Raw genomic sequence first — 24,431 nt, forward strand, 5'->3', positions numbered from 1 at the left:
GTGCCCCATCAGGCATGCAGCCTCCAGCTCTGGTGTTCTTGCTGCAAGGTGGTGGTCTCTGATGGCCCAGGATGAAGTGGACAGCTCCAAGGCAGGATCGGGTGTCCTAGGCCAAGCTGGTCCGAGGGCAGGACCCACACTGGAGTCCCCAAGCAGGAGCGCTCATGGCAGATGCCCCAGCCACGGTTACTCTGCTCCAATGGAACAGTCAGGGTCTGCCGATCAGATGTCTAATCATAGTCCTGGCCTGGATGGGGCCAGGGATCGATCCCAGGTCGATCATGGGATCCACCCCAAACCATCACCAACACTCCCTCTTCCTGCCCAAAGGTAAACATGTTTCCGACCCACCCCAATTCTGAGGACTGAAAATGCACACTGGCCTCACAATTACAAAAATAATGTTAAAGTGTGTTCAGTTTACAATCTACACATAACTATCTGTTGTCAACTGCACAGAAAAACAACGCTCTAACGTGGAAGGTCACAGCCTAGGAGCCCGTGACCACCGCCCCCCCCCCAAAGCCAAGCTACAAGGACATGGTGTAGCCGTTGCACGACTCGGCGAGAGCGGGTGGGACTCCAATTCCACACACTGAGGGTGGCGGGGGAGGTCATGGATGTGGAGCCCATCCGAGGAAGACTCCCCAACAGCACCTCCCCTCCCTCCATGGTACTGGTTCCTCTTATCACTGAGAAAACAGATGAGTCGGGTTTTAAAACAGATGCTTCACCCCATCAAACCTGCAGCAGAGCCAGCGAGCGTGAGTTTTACCTTGCTCCCTCTACAGGCCTGACCAGGAAACACCATCAGCGAGCAGGGGTGGCACTGGGAGGTAGGGATGGCTGGGTGGACTCCCATTTCCCACAGCTGCCCCCTGGGGATGGCTGAGCTATGAGTATGTCATACAGGGAAAAAAGAATGGAGGCACCAATGACTTGAAGAACAGAAGGATATTTTCCTACAAATGGAGTGAAATGGGGAGACTTTATGGGAACACCATGAAAACACATAATGAGTCCATCACGTTAACCCTGACAGGGCAGCAGCGGGCTCAGTGTGGTGCCAGGACCGCGGCCCTGCAGCACCCGGTACAGGCGGTGGACCCCTCGTAGACCACCATCAGAGTTCGAAGCCTATCAGGACTCCGCTGAGCACCACATGGCCATGAGCCATCAGCACCCAGTCCACAATGGCCTGGACTACGGCCACTTGGTTGGCTCTGCACTCTCACTGTGCTTGGGCCAGACGGCTGACTTTCTGTGACACAGCAGCCACTTCCTACAATTAGTCTTTTTACGGACTTTAAAAATGCACGGTCCCACAGCAGAGGGCAGCATCAGCTGAGCTCCCTGACTGTCCCAGGGCCACCAGTCCCAGGAGTGTTCAGAGGCCTCAGGCCAAGGACACCAACACCCATCACCTAATTAAAAGTAGGAACCCTCAATACTCAGCCCCCATCAACTCCACAGCAGAGTGTCTGTCCCAAATATGGGACGACCGGGGCAGCAAGACAGTGACCACTGGCCGCAACACGGAATAAAACAAAATCATATAGCCATCATGCCATTCAGTTAAAAAAAATTAGAAGGCTGGGAGGTGGGCTTCATGACTCATAATTAGGGAAGCACAGAAAAAGGGAAAGAATGATGTTATGGCAAAGCATAATAAACACACCTGAGCCGGTGGTCAAGGTGCCCTCGGCTGCGGCAGCTGCAGTGATGGTGCACACCCCTGACGGGACAAGATGAAAAGGACACACTCCCTCTGGGGCTTCCTCCCCAAACCAATAGCCCCAGTCTGGCCACGAGGACAACGGGAGATACACCCCAGCTGAGGACATCCTCCAGCCCACGTGTCCACCTCAGGACTGTGCAGATACCGAAACAGCAAGTCTGCAAACCTGGGGCAGCCGACAGGGCACTAAACAGCCATGACAGCTGAGTGCAGGGTGGGGCCTGGAGCCAGAAGGATGCTGGGGATGAGGCGAGGGGCTCAGGGTCTGGAGTGCAGTGGGCACTGGCTCGCAAGACCAGCTCTCAGCTGTGACCACAATGATGGGTGCGGAGTTTACACCGGGGTTTGCGGGAACCCGCTCCACCCCCATGTACCCCGTAAACCCAGAACTACAGCAAACCTCAAGTACACTAAGTAAAGAAATAGTTCCCATCTTAGTGGGACCATAAAGAGAAAACTTAAGAAAAAGTCCTGAAAAACACAGACAGGTGCAGTTCATGAACGTCATCAGTGTGTGAAAGAGCGTCATTTGTAACCACTGTATGAAGTGACTGGGCGAGAACCCGAGAGACAATGACACCACTGGGTGAAAGGCATGGGGTGGGGGCAGGTCCTTGTATACTGATTACAAAGGCCAGGGGTCCAGGACCAGGGTAGTCCGAGGTCACACAGGGGGTGGGAGGTAACCCCAACACTTCGGTGTCAGAGGCCGTCACATGGCATTCTTGCCTCAAAGTGTTTCTTCTGAAAACAGCCCCCAAAGAAACAGGCATACAGAAGTTTCACGGGACTCCACAAGGTATTTGACCCAGGTCTTTGAGCAAGTAGATGTCAGGAAAGACAGCAGGATGGGGAACATTCTAGACCACAAGCTAGCAAGCTTTCTCTGTAAAGGGCCACACTGTTCCCTCACAACCACTCGCGGCCACTGAAGACAATGTGGGAACAAAACAGCAGGGCCATGTTCCAACAGAACTTTACTGACAAAAGCAAGCAGCTTGCTGGGCCGTAAGTTGCAGAGCCTGGCAGCCAGCTCTCGATATACAGCTCACGTGACTCTCTCAACAGCCCAGGAGGTCCACCAGCAGGTTCTTCCTCCAGCCCAGCCTAAGGTCTCCTGGATTTAGGACCTGGCCCCACCTGGGCCCCACCGTGCAGCAGGCAGAAGAGCCCACTCCCTGGAGAAGCCCCCTCCTCATGCCCCTGGCTCTGAGGCCCAGGGAAGTCCAAGGAAGCCAGCATTTCATGGGTCACTCCTCAATATGGCACAACCAGGCCTCAGTGACCACATAAGCCTGCTGGTCCCCTCAAGGTGTCGGCAAAGTTCCACTCACAACACCTGCAGCACCTGTTAAACACAGAACAGATTATCTATCCACAGAGGTCCTGGCTCTGGACGGATGACAGATGATGACTGGTCAGCAGGCTGAGCCCAGGCCTTGGATCCAGAGCCGAAGCCCACGGAGACCACAGGAATGGACCGGACAGCTGGCACCTGTTGGTGGAGAGCCCAGGTTTCCAGGACGCAGGGCGGGCCCAGGACATGCAGCCCTGACCAGGGCCCTCTTCCTCTTCCACGGGGAGGCAGTGGCAGGTGTGTCCTAGATGAAGCCATTCATCCTGTGTCTTCCTCTTGTCATTTCACTCCAAAAACGTCTTAACACTCAGCAAAGTTGACAGATGTTCTGCAGAGCCCCACACCCCCTACCAGTGCTGGCCACACCCCACGTGCAGAGTCCATCCATCCAGCTGAGGCCTGGAGCATCTCAGCACACACAGCCGCCGCCAACACCCTGTGAAACTGACCCCAAAGATGCAGAACATCCACTGGCCCAGAAAGTTCCCCCACGCCCCAACAGGCCGTCTCTGGTCTCTTTCTGGGGCGAGGGGTGGGGACGGGGTGGCATTCCAGGATCAGTTTTTCCTGCATCGGTTTTGATGCCCATGTTCCTGGCTCCCTGAAATGCAAACTTAATCCGCAGCATGAGTAAACCTTAGACGGTGACCGGGGATGGTGCCAGCCTGGCAGAGAGCAGGTTCCTTTCCCAGATGACGCCTGAACTCAGTCACTCTGGAGACCGTACAGAAGCTGCAGGGCAGTCGGGCTCCGTGTCCCTGAGAAGTGTATACGTCCTTGTCATTACTGAGCAAACACAGTTGTCTGCAGGGTTGGAGGAGACAGCCTGCGGCAGCCCAGAGAAGCAGGTGGGGCCGTGGAACTCAGCCAAGGCCGCCCAGGCTCGGGGGCGAAGAGGAGGCCGGCAGACCCACCTTCCTGCAGTGTCCTGGGAGCCCGGACCCTGGTGCTCTGCTGTGGGTACTCAGTCAGAGCCCGTGTCCGGCCGTGGACCGGGAGCCCAGACCACGGTGGTCTGTGTGGACACTGGATCAGAGCCCAAGCCCTGTCAAGGGCAGCGTTCCCAAGCAGGCCCCAAGTGCACTGTGTCCTTCTCTGATTACAGCCTCCACCAGCCCCCACTCCGTCTCCACACACAACCTCCCCTTCCGAGTGAGCCAGCACATTCCTCCCCCACGCCTTCTACTCCAGTTTGAACGTGGGATTTCACCATCATCTCTCCCAAACGGCTCCCCGGAGAGGAGCAGAGCAACCGCCAAGGCTCCAAGCCAGACACGTTCCTGAGGGTCAGCTGGCAAGGTGGGATCAACATCAGCAGCCATCGCTGATTCCTGCCACCAAACACAGGGCAGTCTGCCCAGCACTGGACACTGTGTGGGCCACACTGGGGCCTACACCAAGGTGCTGGTGATGGGGGAACAAATGGTCTCCCATGGAGACTCAAGGGTGGAAGCCCCCCTGGTGACCTCACGGTGCATCCGATCAGCTGGACCCCAGAGCACCCCACAGCCACTACCCCAGTGGCCAGGTCCTCTTTGAAGTGGTTAAGCGCTGACATAAAGTGGTTTTAGGTTCCATAATCCACGGGTTAATGACCCCGGCCCTTGCCCTTTGCCATCCAGGCTTTGCAGCCAGAATCAATGCTGGGACCCGAAATCCCGCAGCCTGGCAATGGAGGCTGGAGGATGCCCATAAGGCTCTGCGTTCAGGCCGAGAAGCCATGAAAGCTTGAGGTTGAGTCCCCACGCTTCTGATGGCAAGCTTCTGGCTGAAACAGAAACACCTGCGCTGAAAACAGGAAACACCGAGAAGGCAAGAACCACCACCCACAACCCACCAGCCACGACCGCCACTGTGTCCTGAGGGGTTTTCCCTCCGGTGTTGTCTTCTGGAAGGACTGATGAGCCTTCTCCTTCCCCATCATGGCTTCCTGGGAAGTAAAAGGGTGCTCTGAGAACAATCCTGCCCGAGCCTGAGAGGACAGGATGTGGGGCACGTCCCCCATGCACAGGCCTGTAGGACCACCGCTGCCCCTCACGGGGAAGACCTGCTGCTTCAAGTGAGCAAATCAAACCTTTTTCCTTTGAGCTCGACACCTGTGCCCTTCCCACCTGGCTTCTCCCCATGGAGAGGCAGGTGGCCCTGCTTACATTCCTGGAGGTTTCCCCACTGGGACACAGCTCTCACTTCTGAAAGCATAAAAAGCATCCTGTCCCCAGCAGCCCTGTGACACCAGCCAGGAGCGGTCTCATGGGTCGGAGGGACTGGAGGCCTCCAGGCTTGCAGTGCAGCCTCAGGTTAAAGCCCATTTGGGCGCAGGTGTGTTCTTCTCACTTCCCCACCAACCAGATTCATCCCAGACTCATCCCACAGGGCTCCTGCCATTGTCGCCCCAAGGGTTGGGAGGAGGTTCTCAGGGGAAACAGTGAGGGGATCTGGGGGATTCTGAGGAAAGGTGTTGGGGGGCTTCAGAGTCAGGAGGGAAGGAAGCACCCCCTTTAAACCAGGGCCAAGGTCCCTGCTCCGGCCTCAACTTACTCATCGCTCCATTCAGAGCCCTCAGTCTCCACCATCTGGACCCCCTCCAAAGCATGTTCTCACATACAACACCCGCACAGTCTAGGAAGCAAAGGTAGCACCAGGCGCTCAGCTACTGAGAGGCACAGACATGGAGAAACAGCAAACCAGGAGCGGCCACCCAGTTCCAGCAGAGTCTTCAGACACACACGTGCATGCAGACACAGCCACACAGACCCATGTGGGTACACACAGACACACAGGGCGCACAGGCACATGTAGAGAACACACATGCTTTCAACATGCTCGTATTAACATACTTGCATAGGCATACACACACAGCCACACATACACACTCATGCATGCACAGATATAACCACACATGCACGTTCACGTACATGCTCACACATAAGCACACCGGCATCACTGGGGACCACACTCTGAAAGATTCTCAAGACAAGAACATATTCCCAGGAGTTGCATCTAAAGGACACAACCCCTCGTGGGAAATGACAGGCCCCTGGGGAACCCCACTCCCTGACACCCAGTCAGTCACATGGCTGCTCGCTGCTCTTGGACCGACCTCTCCCACCTCAGGGACCAGCGCTGGCAATCCGAGGGGGCGTTGGCAAGAGCCTCAGCCAGGCCCCTGGGGCAGCTCCCATTACCGACTCCGGCTCCTGTCTGGCTGTGGTCAAGACCCTTGGTCGGAGGGAAGAGGAAACCTAAGAACAACCTGGCGCTTCTCTCCTCTGATTTCAGCTCAACTCGATCCCTCCCCAGTGACCATCCTCTGAGCCTCCAAGAACCCAGGCCCAACCCACAGGCACTGTGAACAAACAGCCTAGGAGAAGAGAGGTCATGGCTGTGTCTGGGACAGGCTGGTCCCTGGAGAGGGAAGCTGAGGCATAAGGAGAACTCAGGGATAGCCTCAGAATCCCCTAAGGCCTCACACCACCTTATGCTGGACATGCCCACTTGAGCACAGGGTGACACCGATGGGGATGCCTGGTGCGCCCCCACCTCGCAGATGGAGCCAGGCCACAGCCACTGCGCTGGCCAGGGGCACGGCCTGCGTGTGAACATCCAGACCGGCTCGGTGTCGGGGCAGCAGCACATCCCACAGCCCAACTGACAGTGGTTATGATGCTCTGCGGTGAACACAGGCCCCCAGACACCACCGGCCCTCCTCCCGACAGCCAGAAACCCCAGGACTGTGAGTCACACAGGACCCAGCAAGTGGGGATTGTGCTGGAGAATGACCCAGAACGCAGGAAACTAAACTGCTGCCCAGAGCGGAGCTCCCACCCCCATCCACACAAAACAAAAAAGCACTTCCACTCCTCCCCCTACTGTTTTCTCAGAAAGAAACCGCCAGGGAAAGAGAGAGGAAGTGAGCCAGGAACCCTCAAGGAGGTGCCAGGGCCTTGCTCAGGGCCCTGCTGGAGGCACAGGCACTGGGGCCCCGCAGACACCCCCAGCACAGGCTGGACCCAACACCAACAGTTCACAGCCTCCCTGGCACAGCCCCACAGCCCCCCACCAGCCACAGAGACCACCTGGATGGGGCCTGCTCACAGGAGCTCCTGGCAGGAAGTTCAAGGACCCACAGGGCACCAGCAGCCCTGGATGAGGGAGCTGGGGCACCTCATTCTTGGCTGGTCCTGCTGAAGCTCTCGGGGCTTATCTGCACAGAACAGGTCTCCACTCTAAAAACGGACTCCCCTCTTTTCACAAAAGAAAGGTATTAACCCTTTGTGCTCTGCTCTCCCTGCTGAACAGTACTGCCCCAGGGTACCCCAGAAGAGAGCCCAGGACCCCCTTGGGGCGGTCCCCAGTGGGCACCCACAGCCAGCCGCCTGTCAGGGTCCAGATGTCCCTTTCACCCATCTAATTCTCAGGCCGTCCATGCCACTGTTACCTGGCCTCAGTAGCACGGGGCCCCTCATGAGGGCAGGCACAGCTCACAGAGGTGGGTCTTCTCTCCTGGGGCCCCCGGCTGACCTCGCATGCCCTGAGCCTCTCACAAACGTCTGCACACACTCCCCAGTACAGCTGTTGCTGCAGAATGACTCCACGGGACACCCCCGCAAACACGCTGATACGGAAAGCACCTGGCTGTGTGAACGGTAGTTAAAACCCAACACTGAACATCACACTTTGCCCTCCAGTCTCACATCTGCAGACGGGTGATGCTTATAAAATTCATACCCACAGAGGTGATAACCCGGGTGGCTGGCCACACAAAGCCATCAACCAGACACCAGCAGAGGCAGCCTTGAACCTGACCCCCAGCCCAGCTGCTATATCCTCCACTGTAATGGTGCAGAAATTCCATTTCTTTCATGTGATCTTTTCTCCTTTCTGTCTGTCCACTTTCTTCCTTAATCATGAAGCCCGTAGGACAGCAGACTCTGATCAGCAATAAACTGTCTGATGAAGAAAGCCTAAGGTCTGTTGACCAAGAATTTCCTTCCCACAAACTGAAGAAGCTAAAGATGACATCTTGATTTCAGTTGTGTTTCAGTCCCAGGCCCAAGAAAGAGTGAAAGTGGAACCCTAGGGACCACACCCTTGTGAAAATAGAACAAGGCCGTGACGAAGGTCAGGATCTGACATAAAGGTCAGCCATCGGGCTCGAGCCCATCCTATGGGGGAAGTCAGATGAAAGGCCCCCTGTAGCCATCAGGGAGCCAGGCCTTTGACCTCTAGTTTACCTCTGACTCTGGGCTTGGAATCATTTCCATAAAATAAACCTTTACTTTCTTGTAAAGAAACTCCTGTTTCCATATTATTGGGCTTCAGTGTGAGCAGGCAAAGGGACCCCTTCAGGCTGGTAACACAGCTGTTCAGCAGTGAGAGGCCATCTACGGCAGCCTCCAGAGGACAGCAGCCCTAGAAGGCATCCTGGTCCAAGGTCACCCATCTCCCATTATGCAGGTGTCCAGGCCTGGGGGTTATCTGGTTAGGTCCCAGGACTGTGGCCACAGGTCCACTGGGCAGAGGCCCTGATGGAGGCTCCTGACCGCAGCCAGCTCCTTTGGTGGGCAGGGGGGGCAAGAACAGCCCACCACTCACCCACTGGGTCTGACCTGCACAGACACCACTGGTCCACTCCGACCACCCCGGCAGGGTCTGTGAGCCTGAGCTGCAGCACAGAGCCGAGAACCAGCCATCTCCCAAGCTCCGGTGCGGCCTTGGCCCTGAGTAGCTCCGAGACCACTCTTGCAGCACGCTCTTTCCAATGCGCCCCACGAGAACTTCAACCGAAATCCTAGTGGCACAGAGTAAGCCTGTCACACATAGCTTAGTACAGGACATTTAGGGTCAATTATTTGAAGGGTGAGAAAGGTTCCCACTCTCCAATAGCACATGAGGCACCAACAACGCACAGGCCCAATCAAGGTGCTAGGAACACCCAGTCCCACAGAGCTGCCTGGCACAGAGAGGTGGGCTACATGCATAGCACAGTGGTACCCCCACGTTCAAGCCCTGCTGGACAGCACTGCCCGCTTCTTCCCAACTGACAGTGATGAGAACCCTGCTGAGCACGTGGGCCCACTCCGCCAAGGGCCCCAGGAGCCCACACACCAGGCGCTCCCCTAGCCGCTCCGCCTGCTCCCTGTGCCGTGGCAGTGTAGCCTCACAGCCCTAGGCCGCCCTTTGTGGAATTCCCCTGGGCTACTCCACGGCCCCTGGCTTCAGACCCTGACTTAGCACCCAGGCGCCTCTGTCCAGGACCAGGGTCACCCACAGGCCACAGCAGTTCATTCAACCTGGGCGCTATATCTGGGGACTGAAATTCTGAAGGGCTGAATTTTAGGGGACTCCATCTTGGGGGCTGTGTTCTGGGGAGCTAGCTGCTCATTCTTGTCACCAGACAGTCTGACTCGAGCCCGTCAGCTGGGCCCAGCACAGCACCGTGACAGCCACACGCCCAAGTGCCTACGTCACTGAAGGGGGAAGCAGACACCGAGAGCATTTCTGTGGGGTCGGTCAGCTGCTCCCTGCTCACAGCCACAGCCCAACCCATGAACAGTGACAGGCGGGTGGTGCCTTCACTGCAGGGACACCGAATGGTCACACAGCCTGGGCCTTAGAAGCAGAATAGGCCATGAAGCTTGTAGTCTCCACATGGACAGGGTTGGGGTCCACACCTGCAGGCCCACCCTGCCTCCTTACCACTCCCCTGCCAGCACCAGGGGAGCTCTCCCCAGCCCTTGAGTCCTGCACGAATGTCCCCATCGGAGAGGCCACTCTGACACCCAGACCCTCATGGTGCTCCGTTTCCCCCACCGCACCACAAACCGCATGCTCGGTCCGACAGCCACCATGCTGCAGGAGACGGGCCGGAACCCTCTGTTCACTGATGCACCGAGGACCATGAGGGACCATGAGGGTGGACACTCCACAACCCTCACAGGACAGGGGGCAGCAGCCACAGCCAGCACCACTGGCCCTGGAACTGCCTGGCCCTTTGGGACTGCCGTTGGAGGCATCTCTCAAGCCCAACCCCATGGGGACACCCCCCTGGGCAGCAGCAGCCACCACCACTGGTGCCCACAGCTCAGACCCCACTTCGCAGAGCATCAAGATTAGGTCTGGGGAAATTTCCAGAAGAAAAGACCACAGAACTGGACCTAAGAGGCAGCGGGCCCCCACTGTTCACAGGGCACGCGAGCTGGGAACACACTTCAGACCAGGGCACAGACATGTTGCCTCTACCCACAGGGCCCAAGATGGGCAAGGCACCCCTGGCCACATGACTGACTGGAGCCTGCCGGGGGTCTGGAGGAGAGGACAGATGCCCCCGCAGCATGTGACGCAGTGCCAGTGACCAAATCCCTCTCTACCTGCCACCCTGTTCAGTCGTGCACACACGTGCCCACATGTGTGTACAAATGCAAACATGCGATGAGTGCCCACCTGCTGCCCATGCAGACATAGGCTTGTGCAGGCAGATGCATGCCCACTGCACAGGGCACTCCCCAACACACACACACACACACACAGGCTCGGCAGGAGGAGGTAACCATGTCATCACTTGATTTCTAAGAAAAGGGCCTGTCACCTAAAGATGGTCCGGACCCCTGTGCGCACATGGAGTGCACACGTATGGTGACCTCTACTGTCTACCTAACATGAAAACCTCTAGAAAACGCCCGAGAGCCAAGCCACCTACAGCAAATCCTGAGGAGACTGGCTGAACACGGGGTCTGCCTAACAGGACAACTGTGCCGCCTATGCTTCCTGTGTCAGTGTGATGCGTCCCTTCCTTCCTGAAACCCAGTGATGGGTGTTGCTCCATGTCCTAGCCCAGCAGATCCTTGCCCAGTAGGACAAGTTTTCTTGTCCCACTTTTCAACTGCACTGTCCCCTGAACTCCCACATACCTCCCCTTCCTGAGTTGTGCTCTCGGCACCCAGCGGCACCCAGCGGCATCGGCCCTGTACTTGGCAGAAAACTTGCTCAAAACCTGGGGTCATGGCCTCAGAGGCTCCACAACCGCTGAACTGGCCTAGCAGATGACCTCACAGAAGGCTACAGGCTACCCACTGCCCACTGCTAACAGTCAGCCTGACATGTGCCACCACAGGACAAAGGCCATGCTCCCCAGGACTACCCGAATCAGCTCATCGGGGCACTCAGACCCCCTTTACAGAGGGCGGAAGAGAGATCCCTGGGCACCCAACAGGACCTCAGTAGCAGAGAGTGAAATCACAGAAAGGAATCCGAAAAGCAGAACAGCAACCCAAAGAGGAGGAAACAGTCAGAGCCACGGGAACAGCCACGTGAGGAAGAGACTCAGCTGGGGGCAGGAAACGTGGGGTTGTGGCCTCCTGCACCTCCAAGGGCGGGACCGCCTCCCCTAGCCACCGAAGCTGGGGGTGGAACTTTCTGTGGGGGCTGGGGCCTGTGGCCCTGCCCCACTAGAGCCCTGCATGTATGTCCACTCTATGGTCCCACACAGGCTGCCTGTGGCCTCCAGGACTAACCACACCTTGAGGGGTGTCACCAAGAAAGGGGGTCAGGCGGGGCTTCCCAGTGTCAGTAGAAAACCCACTGTAACCAGAAGTCAGGATAAAATCACCCCGCTCCTCCTCCCTACCACCCCACTTTGGTAAGGTATTTCTACCAAGAAACAAAGTATTGAGGACACTGGGATACATGAAAACCTGTCCTCTCCACTTTAGAGCAGTCTCCCATCACAATAAAATGCAGAATAAATGTCCTGTCAAGCAGGGGACAAGAGTGTGGTGCCCATCCTCGGGAAGGGGACCAGCCCCCAGGAAAAATGAACCACAGTCATACCAGAACACCAGATTCCACCCTGCTGGAAAGGAACAGGGAGGTGGGGAAGGCCCTCAAAATGTCCTCAGCAGAAGCTAACACTGACCTTGGCCTCTGCTTCTCATGCCAGCCTCTCCTTCCCTCCACCCAGTGGATTTTCCCTCTCTGGGGGAGTGTCTTCTCTAAGAGGGCCAAGGCCTCCCTGAAGCAGAGCTGAGTGCAGGGTCACTGTCCTGGCTCTAAAGCACCAGGCACCGGCCTGCCAGCAAGAAGGGCTGAGGTCAGAGCAGCAGGACTAATTCAAGGTCAGGGCTCAACATCTACCACCCACCATGCTACCACTAGCCTGAGTGTCCCAGGGGCTTCTAAAGTCAGAAAATGGGCCAAGCTTCACAGGGACACAGCTCCCAACGAGGCCCCAGCTTGGAGCACAGAGTGGGCCCAGGAAGCCCCGGATCCTTCCAGTCTGGGTGTCACAGGCTCCAGGCCCTCTTGCCTTCAGGCCAGAATGACCAGGGTATGGTCTCACAAACCCCTGGGCTGTGGTGGAAATAGGAGGGGTGGGGCCCCAGGGTAAGGGGTGAGGCCTCAGGGTGAGTATGGCGCATCCTATTTCCATGACAGCCCGAGGATTTCCAGGGACAAGGTCTCCCCAAACTTGCCCCACCACCATCAGGAAGCCCACCCAGAAAGCAAGGTACCTCCCTGAGGGTTTCAAGGGTCACCCAGAGTCAGGAAGGAACTTTGATAATACCAGCGACCCCATGATGGGGCATGATCCCACTGGCCTGGGACCATGGATTTCAGACCCCACATAGTGTGTGGACCCCACATGTGGGCCTTTGGAAGCAGCTCCAGCCTGGTTGTTCCCAGCTCCTACAGGCCCTTCCCCAACAAGCAGGGCGCATGGTAGATTCCCCAGGCTCCCTCCTCATCAGGCTGGTGACACGGTACCCTTTACTCAGTATCTCTGAGTACAGACTGTGGTCTGACAGCTTATGTTAAAACTCAGAGCCAAGCCAGAGACCTGGAAAGACAACAGCACTGTGACCACTTGGCAGAGAAAAATCTCTGCTGTCTCTTTCCGAGGAAACATGAAGTGCACGGAACATAAATGTTGAAGTTCCGAGTCAGCTCTGGGCCAGCTTAGCCAAGTGTCACAAGTTTGGCTGAAACCATAAAGGGTCTGTTAACAAGTGAGCACAAACCCCACCCTGGGCGCTCCTCAGTCTGGGATCACCCAGGCAGACTCAGTTTCTGTCTGCTCCCAGCAGAAACTGGGGGGATCATGTTCAGAAAGCAGAAACACTCAAGCAGGGGGAACCGGGGGCTTGAGGCCAGCTGGGCAATACACTCACCCATAGGCTTGAAGGCCCAGGGCACCACATGAGAGTTACTGAGAGCAGAAGGGGCAGGCACGAGGAAAATTATCCCCAGCTTCCAAACAAGCCACAAACTCTGGAGAGAAACTGAATGTGGTCCCCAGACAGGGCCAGCAGGCAGGGAGCCAGACACCCAGTAGGACAGCTGAGAGCTCCTCTGGGAACACAACAGCTCCTGGCAGCCCGCCGAGCTCATCCTTGGTGCTCAGAACCAGAACCACAGGGCAGTGGTGAGAGAAAGGCTGAGCTTACAGATCTGACTCCATGTTCCACCTGGTCTCAAGCTGCTGTGCCAGGAAGCAGCCAAGGAACAGTGGTGATCAGCCCCACACCCAGCAGAGCAAAGATGGGCAGCTGCCTCACCTTGAGGGTACCTGAAGGTGAGGGGCAGGACCCTAATGAAGGATGATGTAACAGCCCATCAGGACAAGCCTTCCAGCAGGCTCCTAATGGTGCCCCCAGGAGGGTCTGGCCTTTCATGCCAGCGTACTGGGCACTCAGGACCTGTGGCCTCCACTGACCTGTTTGTTCTCTTTCCTTAAGTGCCTGGAGCTGAGAGCCTCCTCCCAAGGCTGCAATGGGGGGCAGGGCACAGGCAGGGGGAGCCCCAGCTGTGGATAATAGACTGGGTCCTCTCATTTTCCCCAATTTCTAGAGGGAGGCCGAGAGCAGAGATGAAGCTGATCACTGGGGGGATACCCATCCATCAGCTGCAAGAACAGGAGCCTGGAGCCGGGATGAGGAGGCACAGGCCTGAGGGAGCCCCCACAAGAGAAAGTGAAAGTGCCATAGACCCGGGACTCCGGAACAAAGAGGGCCAGGGAGCCCCTCAGCCTGAGCACACTTGGGGGCCTCTCCCCAACCCTCACCCCCACCCCGCCCTGCCAGGGGCCTGTTGTCACTCCTGTTGATGACCCACAGAGTGGGTGCACACAACTGGGATCTCAGCTCGGGCTAATTTGATCCTTGGCCCTTAGTCTGGCCGCATGGGGAGCAAGGGTTGAGGAAGCAGGAAGGCGCTCCTGCGAGCCAACCAACCCCTATGGCTTCCGCACCCCACCCGGCACAACTAGGCAGGGGTTCTCACCAGAGGCCCCTCCCCCGTTCCCATAGTTACCCTGGGCGTCTCCCACCTCCCACACCTCCCCACTGCCCCACCCTGAGTTCTAGAAAGAAGGTGCTTCTAGGGCCCCGGGGCGAGGGGGGTCTGTGGGGGAGCAGCACAGGGGGCTACAGCCCTAGGAGCGATGGGCAAAGCCAGGACCCTTCACCCGGAGTCCCGCGACTAAGCTTGGTGGGGGCTCTGCAAGCAAGAGGGGGGCGGGACGGGGGTGCGCTTGAGGGAACCTCAGGAGGAGGCGAAGTGAGAGGAACTGTGGAGGACCCTGGGAAAGGGGATACAAGGGCGGGAGAGCAGCCCCACACCCTTTCCTCTGGTCCCCCTCCCGCCACGAACCGCCCCCATCCCGGCGAAGTCCGGCTCCGCCTTTGTCCGGCGGACAGGTGCGGCTGCGCTCACCCGGGCTCGGGCTGTCAGGCTCGTGGCCCTCGGGAGCGCCCGGCGCCTCGCTCAGCTCTGCCGCCTCGTCCTGGTCGCCGTCCGCCCGCGCCTCCACGGGCACCACGGTGAAGTTGGTGGGCATGTTACTCCGGTCCCTGCGCGCTTAAGGCCACACCACGCGTCCCAGCCAGGCTCCGCTCCGCCCGCTCCCGCCGACGCGCCGCGGGACTTGGGCGCAGAGGCGGGGTCCACGCGGCCCGCCCCCGGCCCGCCCCCGGCCCAGTCCTCGCCCCGCCCCGGCCGGCCACGTGACCTCACCTGTGGTCCCCGCCGCCCCTAGAAAAGTTTGCGCGGGTCCGGGCGGAGCGCCTTCCGCAGATGTCCCTCCCCCAGCCTGTGCCAGGACTACCCGCGCCCCCAGATCTTCCCGTATCACCCTCCTCCGGCGGGTGACTGTCGGCTCCCTCACTGCCCCCGAGCTGCCGGCACGGATCCTGCCCCTGCCCCTCTCGCCAGCGGGGTCTTGCCCACAGTCCCCAACACACCATGGCGTAGTTCCCCGAGAAAGTCAGGCTCTGTCGCCAAACTGAAGTGTCCCCCGCCCACTAGACTGACTGGAATCTTGTCTCCCCTCCCCCTCCTTGCCTGGCTGGAGTTCACCCAGCGCGTGGGAAGGGGTTTCTTGCAGAAACGAGCTATGATTGGTGAGGAGGCCAGCTTCGGTCCACAAGGGACTCAATCCCGTACACAGAAGTCATTAGGGCTCTGCGACAGGACCCCAGACCCAGGCCTGCCTGCTCACAGGCTCCTACCCTGCCCACGCCCCACTGGTCTGGTCTGGGGGGGCCACGAGGAAGGAAAGCTGGCCGCAGAGCACGGGGAAAGTGAGGCCTGGACGCGGATGCAGCAGGCACACCCCAATGGCCCAGTATCTTACAGCCTCGGGTTACTTTCCTAACCCCTGAGACACAAGGAAACGGGCCAACAGAGGGAAGTTAATCTGAAAAGTTATGACAAATAGATGCAATGAGTCACCTCAAACAGTTTTAACACCCATAAATACAGGTGGTACCAGCAAAGGCGGTCACAAATTGAAACAGAATAATCAGAATGGTCTAATCCTGTTTGAGAAGTGTGTGTGTTTCTGCAGGCCCAAAAGGCCATGGAGATCAGGTTCTCTCTAGGCTGTAGAAGCTATGCTTTTCCCCAACACTGTAATCCTGTAACAACCCAACAACGTAAAACCAAATTCAGAAAAGCCATCTCCAATGAAAGACAAAGAAAAGGTGGGATGGCGCAGGTTTCCACCCCCTGTCCCAGGTTCCTAGCAGAAGCTGGAGGCTCGATGTCTCAGGTGCCCAGGGTCCAAGAGACCTGGGACCACTCTGGACAGGAGTTCCACCTGAACTTATGCTCTGGCAGGCTGGCGCCACCCCTAGGGAATGAGCCTATCCCCCACGCAGAGGAGGGGCCCACCAGCTGTTAATCCCTCTACCAGAGAGCAGGGGAGGGCAGGGGCAGAAATGAGGGGGAGAAGAGGGAGGCCCATTTCCTAAAGCTAAAATTATATTTTTTGGAAGAAAAAGTGTGGTGAGCCCTTCCTGTCAGGGTGGGGGGTGTGAGGGCCACAGGGACAAAAGCCTAGAGGGAAGGGGACATGTCTGGAGCCTTTGGCTACCCTCTGGGACCAGGATTCTCCTGGTTGTCAGGGTGGGAAGAATTCTCTGAGAGGACTGTCCAGGACCAGGGTGGCCCTGTAGATCTCAGGTCTGTCTCACCTACAGTGGCTCAGAAAGGGGTTGCCACAGTCAGGGACAGCCGATGTCCCCTGCCCCACCCTAGTAGGCAGAGGGGCCTCCAAGAGTGGGCCTCTCCACCTTAGGCTGCACCCCTGTGATCAGGCTTCCATGCCCCACCTCCTGCTCAGAAGCTGTGTTGGCCCTGGGGACAGACACATCTCTGTCACTGAGGGGGCAGGGCAGAGGCAGGCCACAAGCCCTGAGGACCTAACTGGTTCTGGGGTTCAGCAAAGCAACATCCTGGATCCTGAAACACAGCATTGTTACCTGAGAATACACAAACAAAAAACACGGTCTAAGGAGACCCACCAGATGGGGAGGGGGGGAGCAGGGAGCAAGGGCAGCTGGGAAGGGCAGTGTGGGGCTGCTGGCATGTGAGTGCTTCCACACTATTCTTGGACCTTCCTGTCGATTGTAACTTTTTCTAAATAAAATCATTTCATGAGTCTAAGTGAAAGCTCCTGGTTTCAAAGTGACAGATGGCTGTGTTAAAAACACTAGTGGCCACAACCTTCTATGCCCCTAGTGAGTTATCCTGATGTCCTGCTGCCAGCTGCCCTTGCTCTGCTCCTCTGTTCCCAGCTCAAGACATCCCAGGTATCTGGTGGCTGGATGTCTCAAGCTGCCTACATCACCCTTGGCCGTCAGGATTGGGGTGCAGGGAGGTGTAGGGAGGTGTAGGGAGCAGTCCCTTCAAGATGGAAAGGTGGGGTCCCCACCAACAGAGCTCTTGGAGACCTTGCTGGGGTTTTATTTTGTTTGTATGAGAAAAGTAAGGAGTGATATAAGAACACAGAGCCCTGGATGGGTGGTTCAGTTGGTTGGAGCATCGTCCCATGCACCAGAAGGTTGCAGGTTTGATCCCCCATCAGTACACACCTAGGTTGGGGGTTCAATCCCTGGTAGGTTAGGGCACGTACAGGAGGCAACCAAGGATGTTTCTCACATTGATGTCTCTCTCTATAAGATCAATAAGTATATCCTCAGGTCCTGGTTAAAAAAAAAAAAAAGAAGAGGAGGAGGAGCCCAGTGGGGACCCCAGCGCTCCAGCGGGTTTCAGACCCCTTAACGGGCAGAGCTCTAGCCTCAGGTCACACCCCTCCAGAGGAACTGGGTCTCTAGCCACCTGTTTTCTGAAACCCCAGGCTTGGGGACTTTGGTCACAGACGCACAGGTCTCCATCCCTGTCTTGCTACTCCTCCGATGCTGTGGAAACCCTGCACACGTGTGGCAACTTCTCTGTGAGCTCGTACAAACTACAGGACAAACTGAAGCCCTGAAGGGGGGTTGCTGCTTGAACGCATCGTAAATTGTGAAATGGTACAAACACCATTTTGCCCTCCGGCCCTTGTTCTGGTTTTACAAGTAACTTCAAGTAAATCCCGGTCAAATGTTTGCTGTCAGCTCCAGGAGAGGCCTTGGCAGAGCCAAGAGGCTTCAGAGTTGGAGAGTGAGCCGGTGCAGGGTCCCTGGAGCTGGCACTGTCCCCACTGAGCTGCAGGTAGCCTTGGCCAGAAAGGCCAGACCAGAGCAGCCAAATTCTTGAATTCTTCGCAGCAGCAATGCATCCCGAACCAATGGTAGTAGCTTCCTGGACATTTTCGAGGATGGTCACTGTGAGCCCAGACAGCTGGCCCTGATAAATTCAAAGGTGAGGCCAAATCCAGCTGTTCTTGGGTATGAAAGGTCTCGGGGTCATCCCACCAGGAAATCGTGCTGAGTCCATGAAGGGGGAAAAGCCTGGCCCAGGGTCTGGCGAGAAAGGACTTGGTTGAGTCCACCCCTGTGTCTTGAAAGTGGGGAAAACCCAGTATCTGCCCTCATAACAAACTGAGCTACACCCTGAGGCCATTGCAGTTTGTGGGGATTTATTCCAAGGAGGGGAGGCTGAGGGATGGGTCTTTGGCCTGGCGGACTGCAGAGGCAGAGTTGGCGGATCTGGCTCAGCTCCCGGGGGCCCGGAGCCACAGGGCAGAGAGAGGGGCACCTAGCACCCAAGCCCACAGACGGAGAGCCTCACTTCCCTGGCAGCCCATGGCCAGATGGGATCTTAAGCACCAATTGTTGAAAAGGAGCTGCCTGCACAGCAGTCAGTGGTCAGCACACCAGGCATTCTCCTCTGCTGAATGTTCAGGGGACTGCGGGGAGGGAGAAGGGTGCAGCGGCATCTTATAACTGGTCCTGAAAGGAGGGTCTGCCTCATTTCTGTGAAAAGAAAGTCTGATCTGTGAAAACTCAGTCTGTGAAATGCAGACTGTTCTTCCTGACATGAGACCATGCATACAGCAAGTTGAAGGCATTTTTGGGAAGTTCTAAGCACACGAGTCTGTTCCCTCATCAGCATGTCATTTCACCTTCACCAGTACAGACGGGAGAAACGCCGGGGAACACCACGGGCAGCCCTTTTAAAGCCCAAAACTGGAAATGTGGGGAAGAGGACAGACTCACGAGTGCCGCCGCCTTCTCCCCAAACCTCCTACTAGGGTCACAGCCAGAGAGCATGGACGCCCAGGGCCCTGGCCCATCAGCCAGCACTGTACCCTGCAGTATCCCCCGACCCTCACTGTACCCCCCAGATTCCCAAGGAGCCCTCAGCTCCAAGGAAAGCCTGGGAGGAAGCACACATCTTGACTCTAGCTGTAGTATGACCGTCCATTCCTGTCCAGGTCTACAGGTATCACACTGCTGTCTCACCCACGGCAAGTGCCCAAGGCCAGATGGGCCAGCAACCTCTAGCCTCAGCCCCTCCTGAAGCTGCACGGTCTTGGGGTAGGCAGTAAGGACAGCAATAACTGTCAGGGCAACAGGGCTTTGTGGCACAAACCTGGCCCACAGGGCCATCCTTCTGCCAAATTTGTGCCAGCCCCTCTCCCCCAGGCTCCCACCCACACACCCTGGCCCAGGACAGAGATGGCATGGGCAGGGCAGGACCAACCCTTTTCTGGAAGGCTGTGTTTCAGGGTGTAGGCCAGAAACACACCCCATTCCTCTGGACTTTCCCCAGAGTTCCAAGGAATGAGCCAGCCCCATGTTGTCCTATGCCAGTGGTGGGGACAGGAGCATCTAGCTTTGGGCTTTGGTACCTCTGACCTCCGTTCAGACCCAGCACTCCTCTTTGCTCCTCCATCTCTCTCCAAAGTCCGGTCCACACCAGCCTAACAGACACTCACGTTTTTCCCAACCACTCAGTCCCTTTGAGGCCATCAGATGTGACTTTTTCTGACTCCACTGCAAGTTGCTGGTGTCAACGCGGACCTCTTTGTTGACAGAGTGCTGTCAACAAAGGTCTCCTGTTTCACCCCTCAGAGCACCATGGAACCCTCCTGGGGCTGAAGTAGTCTGGCCCACCCACCATGCCCGGAGGACACCATGAGGCCCACCCACTGGGCTGGGCCTAGACACGAGGCGAAGCCATCAGGGAGGTCGCAGTCTTGCAGGAGCACAGCCTGTGTTCAGGGCCACAAAACACAGATTTACACTACAGGTGATGGCTACAGAATTCCTTCATGGTCCCAAAAGGCATTCTTCATGAAAGAGAAACCAACAAAGTGGTCATCCTTAGCGTCAGATGTTCCTGTTTCTTAAAGACACCGTGAAGAGAGGAAAGCGGGCCCCAATGTGCCAAGACAGCTGCCGTCCACACCCCCACCCCAGGACTGGATGCGGATTCTATAAAGACAGTCAACAGAGAGAAGACAAAGACCCGGAAAAAAGGTTGAGGATGTGAACAGATGGCCCACAGAGGAGGAGCCAGCAGCCACGTGTGAGGGACAGGGAAGCCCACAGCCAGGAGCAGCACTGAGAGCAGAGGGCAGTGGGCCCCTGTATCCGGGGCATCACCTGCACACCTGCCTGTGTAGAATGTGTGGCCACGTTGGAAACTGTTTGGCAACAACCTGGGAAATTACACACACACACATCTCTTTCGTGACACAGCAGCTCCACTCCCACCAGAAATGCATGAGCACAGAAGACACACATGAGGATAGTCACAGATGGGCACAGGGATGGTCACAGCAGCACCTTCAGGTCAGGCGGGCTGGGAGTGGCTGGCATGCCCATAAGTACCACTGGGCAGACAGACGGGAATGTGTGTCCCATGGAATCTCGCATAGCAGTGAGGGGGACACATCATGGCTACCCAAGCCCCACTACATTTCACAGTCCTGTGGTAGAAGGCTGTGTGAACCCGTCCACCTCAAGCTCAAGGGCAGGCAGGTAGCAGGGAGGCAGCCCCCTGGAAGTGGGCAGGGGAGCAAATCTGGGGCACCTTGGGCTCTGCTTTGACCTGGATGAGGCCTGCATGGCACAGAACTCACCAGGTACAGACTCGTGGGCCCCACAGGTAGCCAGCCACTCCTCACAGGATAAAGGGGTGGTCAGGAGCCTCTGAGATGTGGGGTGAGCACACCTGAGCCTGACCCTCCACATGCATGTGCCTCCACTGGTCCCTGAATTGCCTCCCAGGTCCTGAATTTATCATTTTCCTGGCAGCGGGAGACCTGGTCCTGTTTTTATCACATCCTTCTGTCAACAAGGAAAGAACAAGCCAGCAAATATTTGTTAAATCACAAAGCCGTCTAGGCAGAAAAGAACTGTCAGGCTTGCAGACCCCAACACAGGCTCCTGGGGCTGAGGCCCGCAGTGCGCACGTGGAATTCCCGTCAGGCCCCCCCGACAACGGTCCGCTCAATGCAGGGAATGTGGCTCTGTCAGGGGCCTGTGCTGGGGCTGCAGAAGAGCCAGAGCACCTCCACTGTCCTCGCCAGCAGCTCACAGCCTCCCTGAGCAGCGTCCTCCCAAGGCCCTGTGTGCTGATCTTCCCATCCCGGCCCCCAAGCCCTCTCAGGGGAGCTGCCGCTCATAGTCACCATGGCAGGCACTGCTCTGAGTCTCTGTGTGCAGAGGCTCAATTGTCAGCACAACACTGATGCCCATTTGGGGCCCCAGACATCGCACAGCCAGCGAGTGGTGGGGCTGGGACTAGGGAGCTCCAAGAGTTGGCTGTCCCCAGGCCCTTGGTGGGTAGTGAGTGGAGAGGCCAGGAGGGAGCCGTGCCTTTCCCGGGAGGTGAGCCCACCTCCTGTTCAAACCTCACCCAGGGCCCCTGGGGTGAGCCCTGGACAAATGTCCACAGGTCATCCTCAGGAGTGGTTGCAGGCTCCCCTAGGGAAGGGTGGCTGTGTGTACTTGCAGCCTGGGCAGGACACCAGTCCTGTCACCCCATGGCCAGGCAGGGATGCTGTCCCCACCAAGCATCAGAATCTCAGCCCATGTGGTCAGTGGGAATGAAAGCCTCTCCTTGGAGGGGGCAGGGCAGAGTGTGTCTCAGCCACTCAGGGCCCAGGATCATGCACGTGGTCACAGCTGTCACCATGTGTGAGACATGGCCCTGGGTCACTGATGCTGCGGGTCCCAGTGCCATGTGGTCCCCCCGCCTTCCTCGACATCAACCTCAAGACCTTGTCAAAAATGGTTTATTAGTTTTGACTTTTCTTTCCCTCTTAAAAACGTTAATTCTGTTTGTGATAAAATATACGTGGCATAAAATTAGCTGTGTAACCACACTTCAGCATGCAGCCCAGTGCAGGAGGTGCACTCCTGTGTGTCGCAGTGACTAAACAACGACATCGCCTGGTGCAGGCCAAAGGGGGCCTCAGCCAGAGTCACAGCCCTGCATCCGAGGAACCGGGACGGCAGAGCAGCCACCACCAGCTAGGCTGTCCCACAGAGCCGCCCCCCCTCCGCTGAGGACAGCCAACCAGCTTCCTTGATCTGCCTCCGCATCTTCTTTATAAAACACTCTCCTTGCCTCTGCGGGGGAGAACTCCCAATCACTTCCACCCTGTTGGGGTCGGTATTTGCTCAGATAGACTCTTAAAAACTGTAATGTGGCCCTGGCTGGGGGCTCAGTCGGTTAGTGCACTGTCCCAGTTTGCAGGTGTGAGCCCGGTGAGGGAACATACAGGAAGGAGTCAACCACTGGATGCATGGAGAAGTGGAATGACAAACTGATCTCTCTCTCTCTCTGTCTCTGTCTCTGTCTCTCTCTCTCTCAAATCAATAAATAAAAATTAAAAACAGAGATATTAACATTCCTTTTAGCATGTAACCATCGCCACCCCCACCTCCAGAAATCTTGCAAAACTGGAAGCCTGTCCCCACCCAACACTAGCTCCCTGTCCCTCGGCCCCTGGCAAATGCCATTCTGTTTCCTGCTTTTATGGATGTGACTCCTGTCACATCCCCTGTAGGGACCTCATGTCAGCAGTGTCCTGTAGAGTGTGTCCTTTGTGATGGGCTTATTTCACCGAGCATAATGTCCTCAAGTTCATGTGTATTGTAGCAGGTGTCAGAATTTCCTTCCATTTTAAGGCTGAATAATATCCCATTGTATGGGGAAACCACATTTTGTTTACCCATTCATCCATCAGTGGACAGTTGGGTTGCTTCCACCTTTTGGCCATTGTTAATAGCTTTGCTTTATTAAATGATTTTCCCTTGTATAGAGTGATGTGGAACAATTTGTCACCATTTTTTGAAGAGTTGCACACACATGAGCAGTCACAGGCATACAGAGACATCTCAGCAGGGACTCAGGGTGGGCAGAGGGAAAGGCGCACTCCTCTGTACCTTTTACTTTCTGTAGCCTGTGCCAGCCTTGCTGGGACAAAAATACTTTACAATCATTTAAATTAAGCAGTTGCTGAGCCCAGAGATAAGCAGGTCACACTCTGGCGCCCTGAGGGCGGTGATTTCTATCCTATTATTACCCACAGCCCAGATAAAGTGACCAACGAACTGTCCCAAGGTCATACCAGTGGGTTCTGACAAACTGCCAAACACGGAGGTCTAGGGAGAGAATGTGCCCATAATGGGTTTGGGGCCGAGCTCTGCTCTGGGCTGAGCCTCCCGTGTGAGTGACCAAGGGACATGTCGTCTGTCAGCCACAGACCTGGAGTCGTGCGAGTGCCCAGGGTCACAGACTTGGCCAGACTCAATTGTAACAAAGATTTTCCAAACTGATTGAGCCATCACTGCAAGTTTTGACCTTGAGATTCCACTTGATCAACTGAACCAAAAGCCACCTTTTTTTCATGACTTTTCTTCTATTGTATTAAGAGAGGGAAGGGAAAGTTCATTAACAGTTTCTGAGTCAGATAACTAGCTCTTGGTTTAATTACCTCATTCAAAACTGAAATCTTCGGCTCAATTTACATGAAAGCAGACAGACTAATGTGCTATTAAGATTTACTGATACCTCTACGGAGAACTACTACTTTTTGCAAACACTGCAAGTCATTGATTTCTATCTTCTCATGGCAATGATTTTAAGAATACATTTTAAAAATAAGCTTTGAGCCCTGGCCAGTGTGGCCCAATTAATTAGAGCATCATCCCATAACTGAAAGGTTGCAGGTTTAACGACCAGTCAGGGCACATGTTTGGATAGTGGGTTCGATCCCGGGTCTGGGCATGGGCCTGGGCGACCCCCACTCTGGCCACGACCTATGATCCCCGGTCAGGACACATATAGGAGGCAGCCAATCGATGCTTCTCTCTTGCATTGATGTTTCTCTCTCTTCCTGCCTGTGTCACTTGCTCTCTCTCTAAGAGCAATAACAGAAATGTCCTTGGTTCTGGCTGGTGTGGCAATAGGTTAGGCATAGTCTGGCAAAGAGAAAGGTATCCCGTTCACTCCCAGTCAGTGAGCATATGAGAGGCAGCTGATTAATGATGTTTCTCTCCCTCTTTCCCCCTCCCTTCTCATCTCTTTTAAATAAATAAATAAAATTTTTTTAAACAATGTCATTGGTGAGGATTAAAAAAAACCTTTGAGCCCTGG

At 56.3% G+C, this 24,431-nt stretch overlaps 1 protein-coding gene across 5 annotated transcripts in view; it reads right to left on the reverse strand.

Annotated features, from left to right (window-relative positions):
* SLC12A7 (solute carrier family 12 member 7) overlaps nt 1-24,431 on the reverse strand; it is an 85,204-nt gene that overhangs the window by 37,551 nt on the left and 23,222 nt on the right. For 2 of the 5 annotated variants that reach the window (XM_037062943.1, XM_037062942.1), the window contains exon 1: nt 14,805-15,027. The exons of 2 other annotated variants lie outside the window; for them this stretch is intronic. In XM_037062943.1, the coding sequence (XP_036918838.1) occupies nt 14,805-14,928 (124 nt within the window). In that variant the 5' untranslated portion in view covers nt 14,929-15,027. Of the gene's footprint in view, nt 1-14,804; nt 15,028-24,431 lie in introns of those variants that run through there. One more of the 5 variants, XM_037062945.1, reaches the window with a different exon arrangement.

The sequence above is a fragment of the Sturnira hondurensis genome, unplaced genomic scaffold (assembly GCF_014824575.4).
Source record: "Sturnira hondurensis isolate 20B ecotype Veracruz unplaced genomic scaffold, ASM1482457v3 Scaffold0014384, whole genome shotgun sequence".
NCBI classification, from domain to species: Eukaryota; Metazoa; Chordata; class Mammalia; order Chiroptera; family Phyllostomidae; genus Sturnira; species Sturnira hondurensis.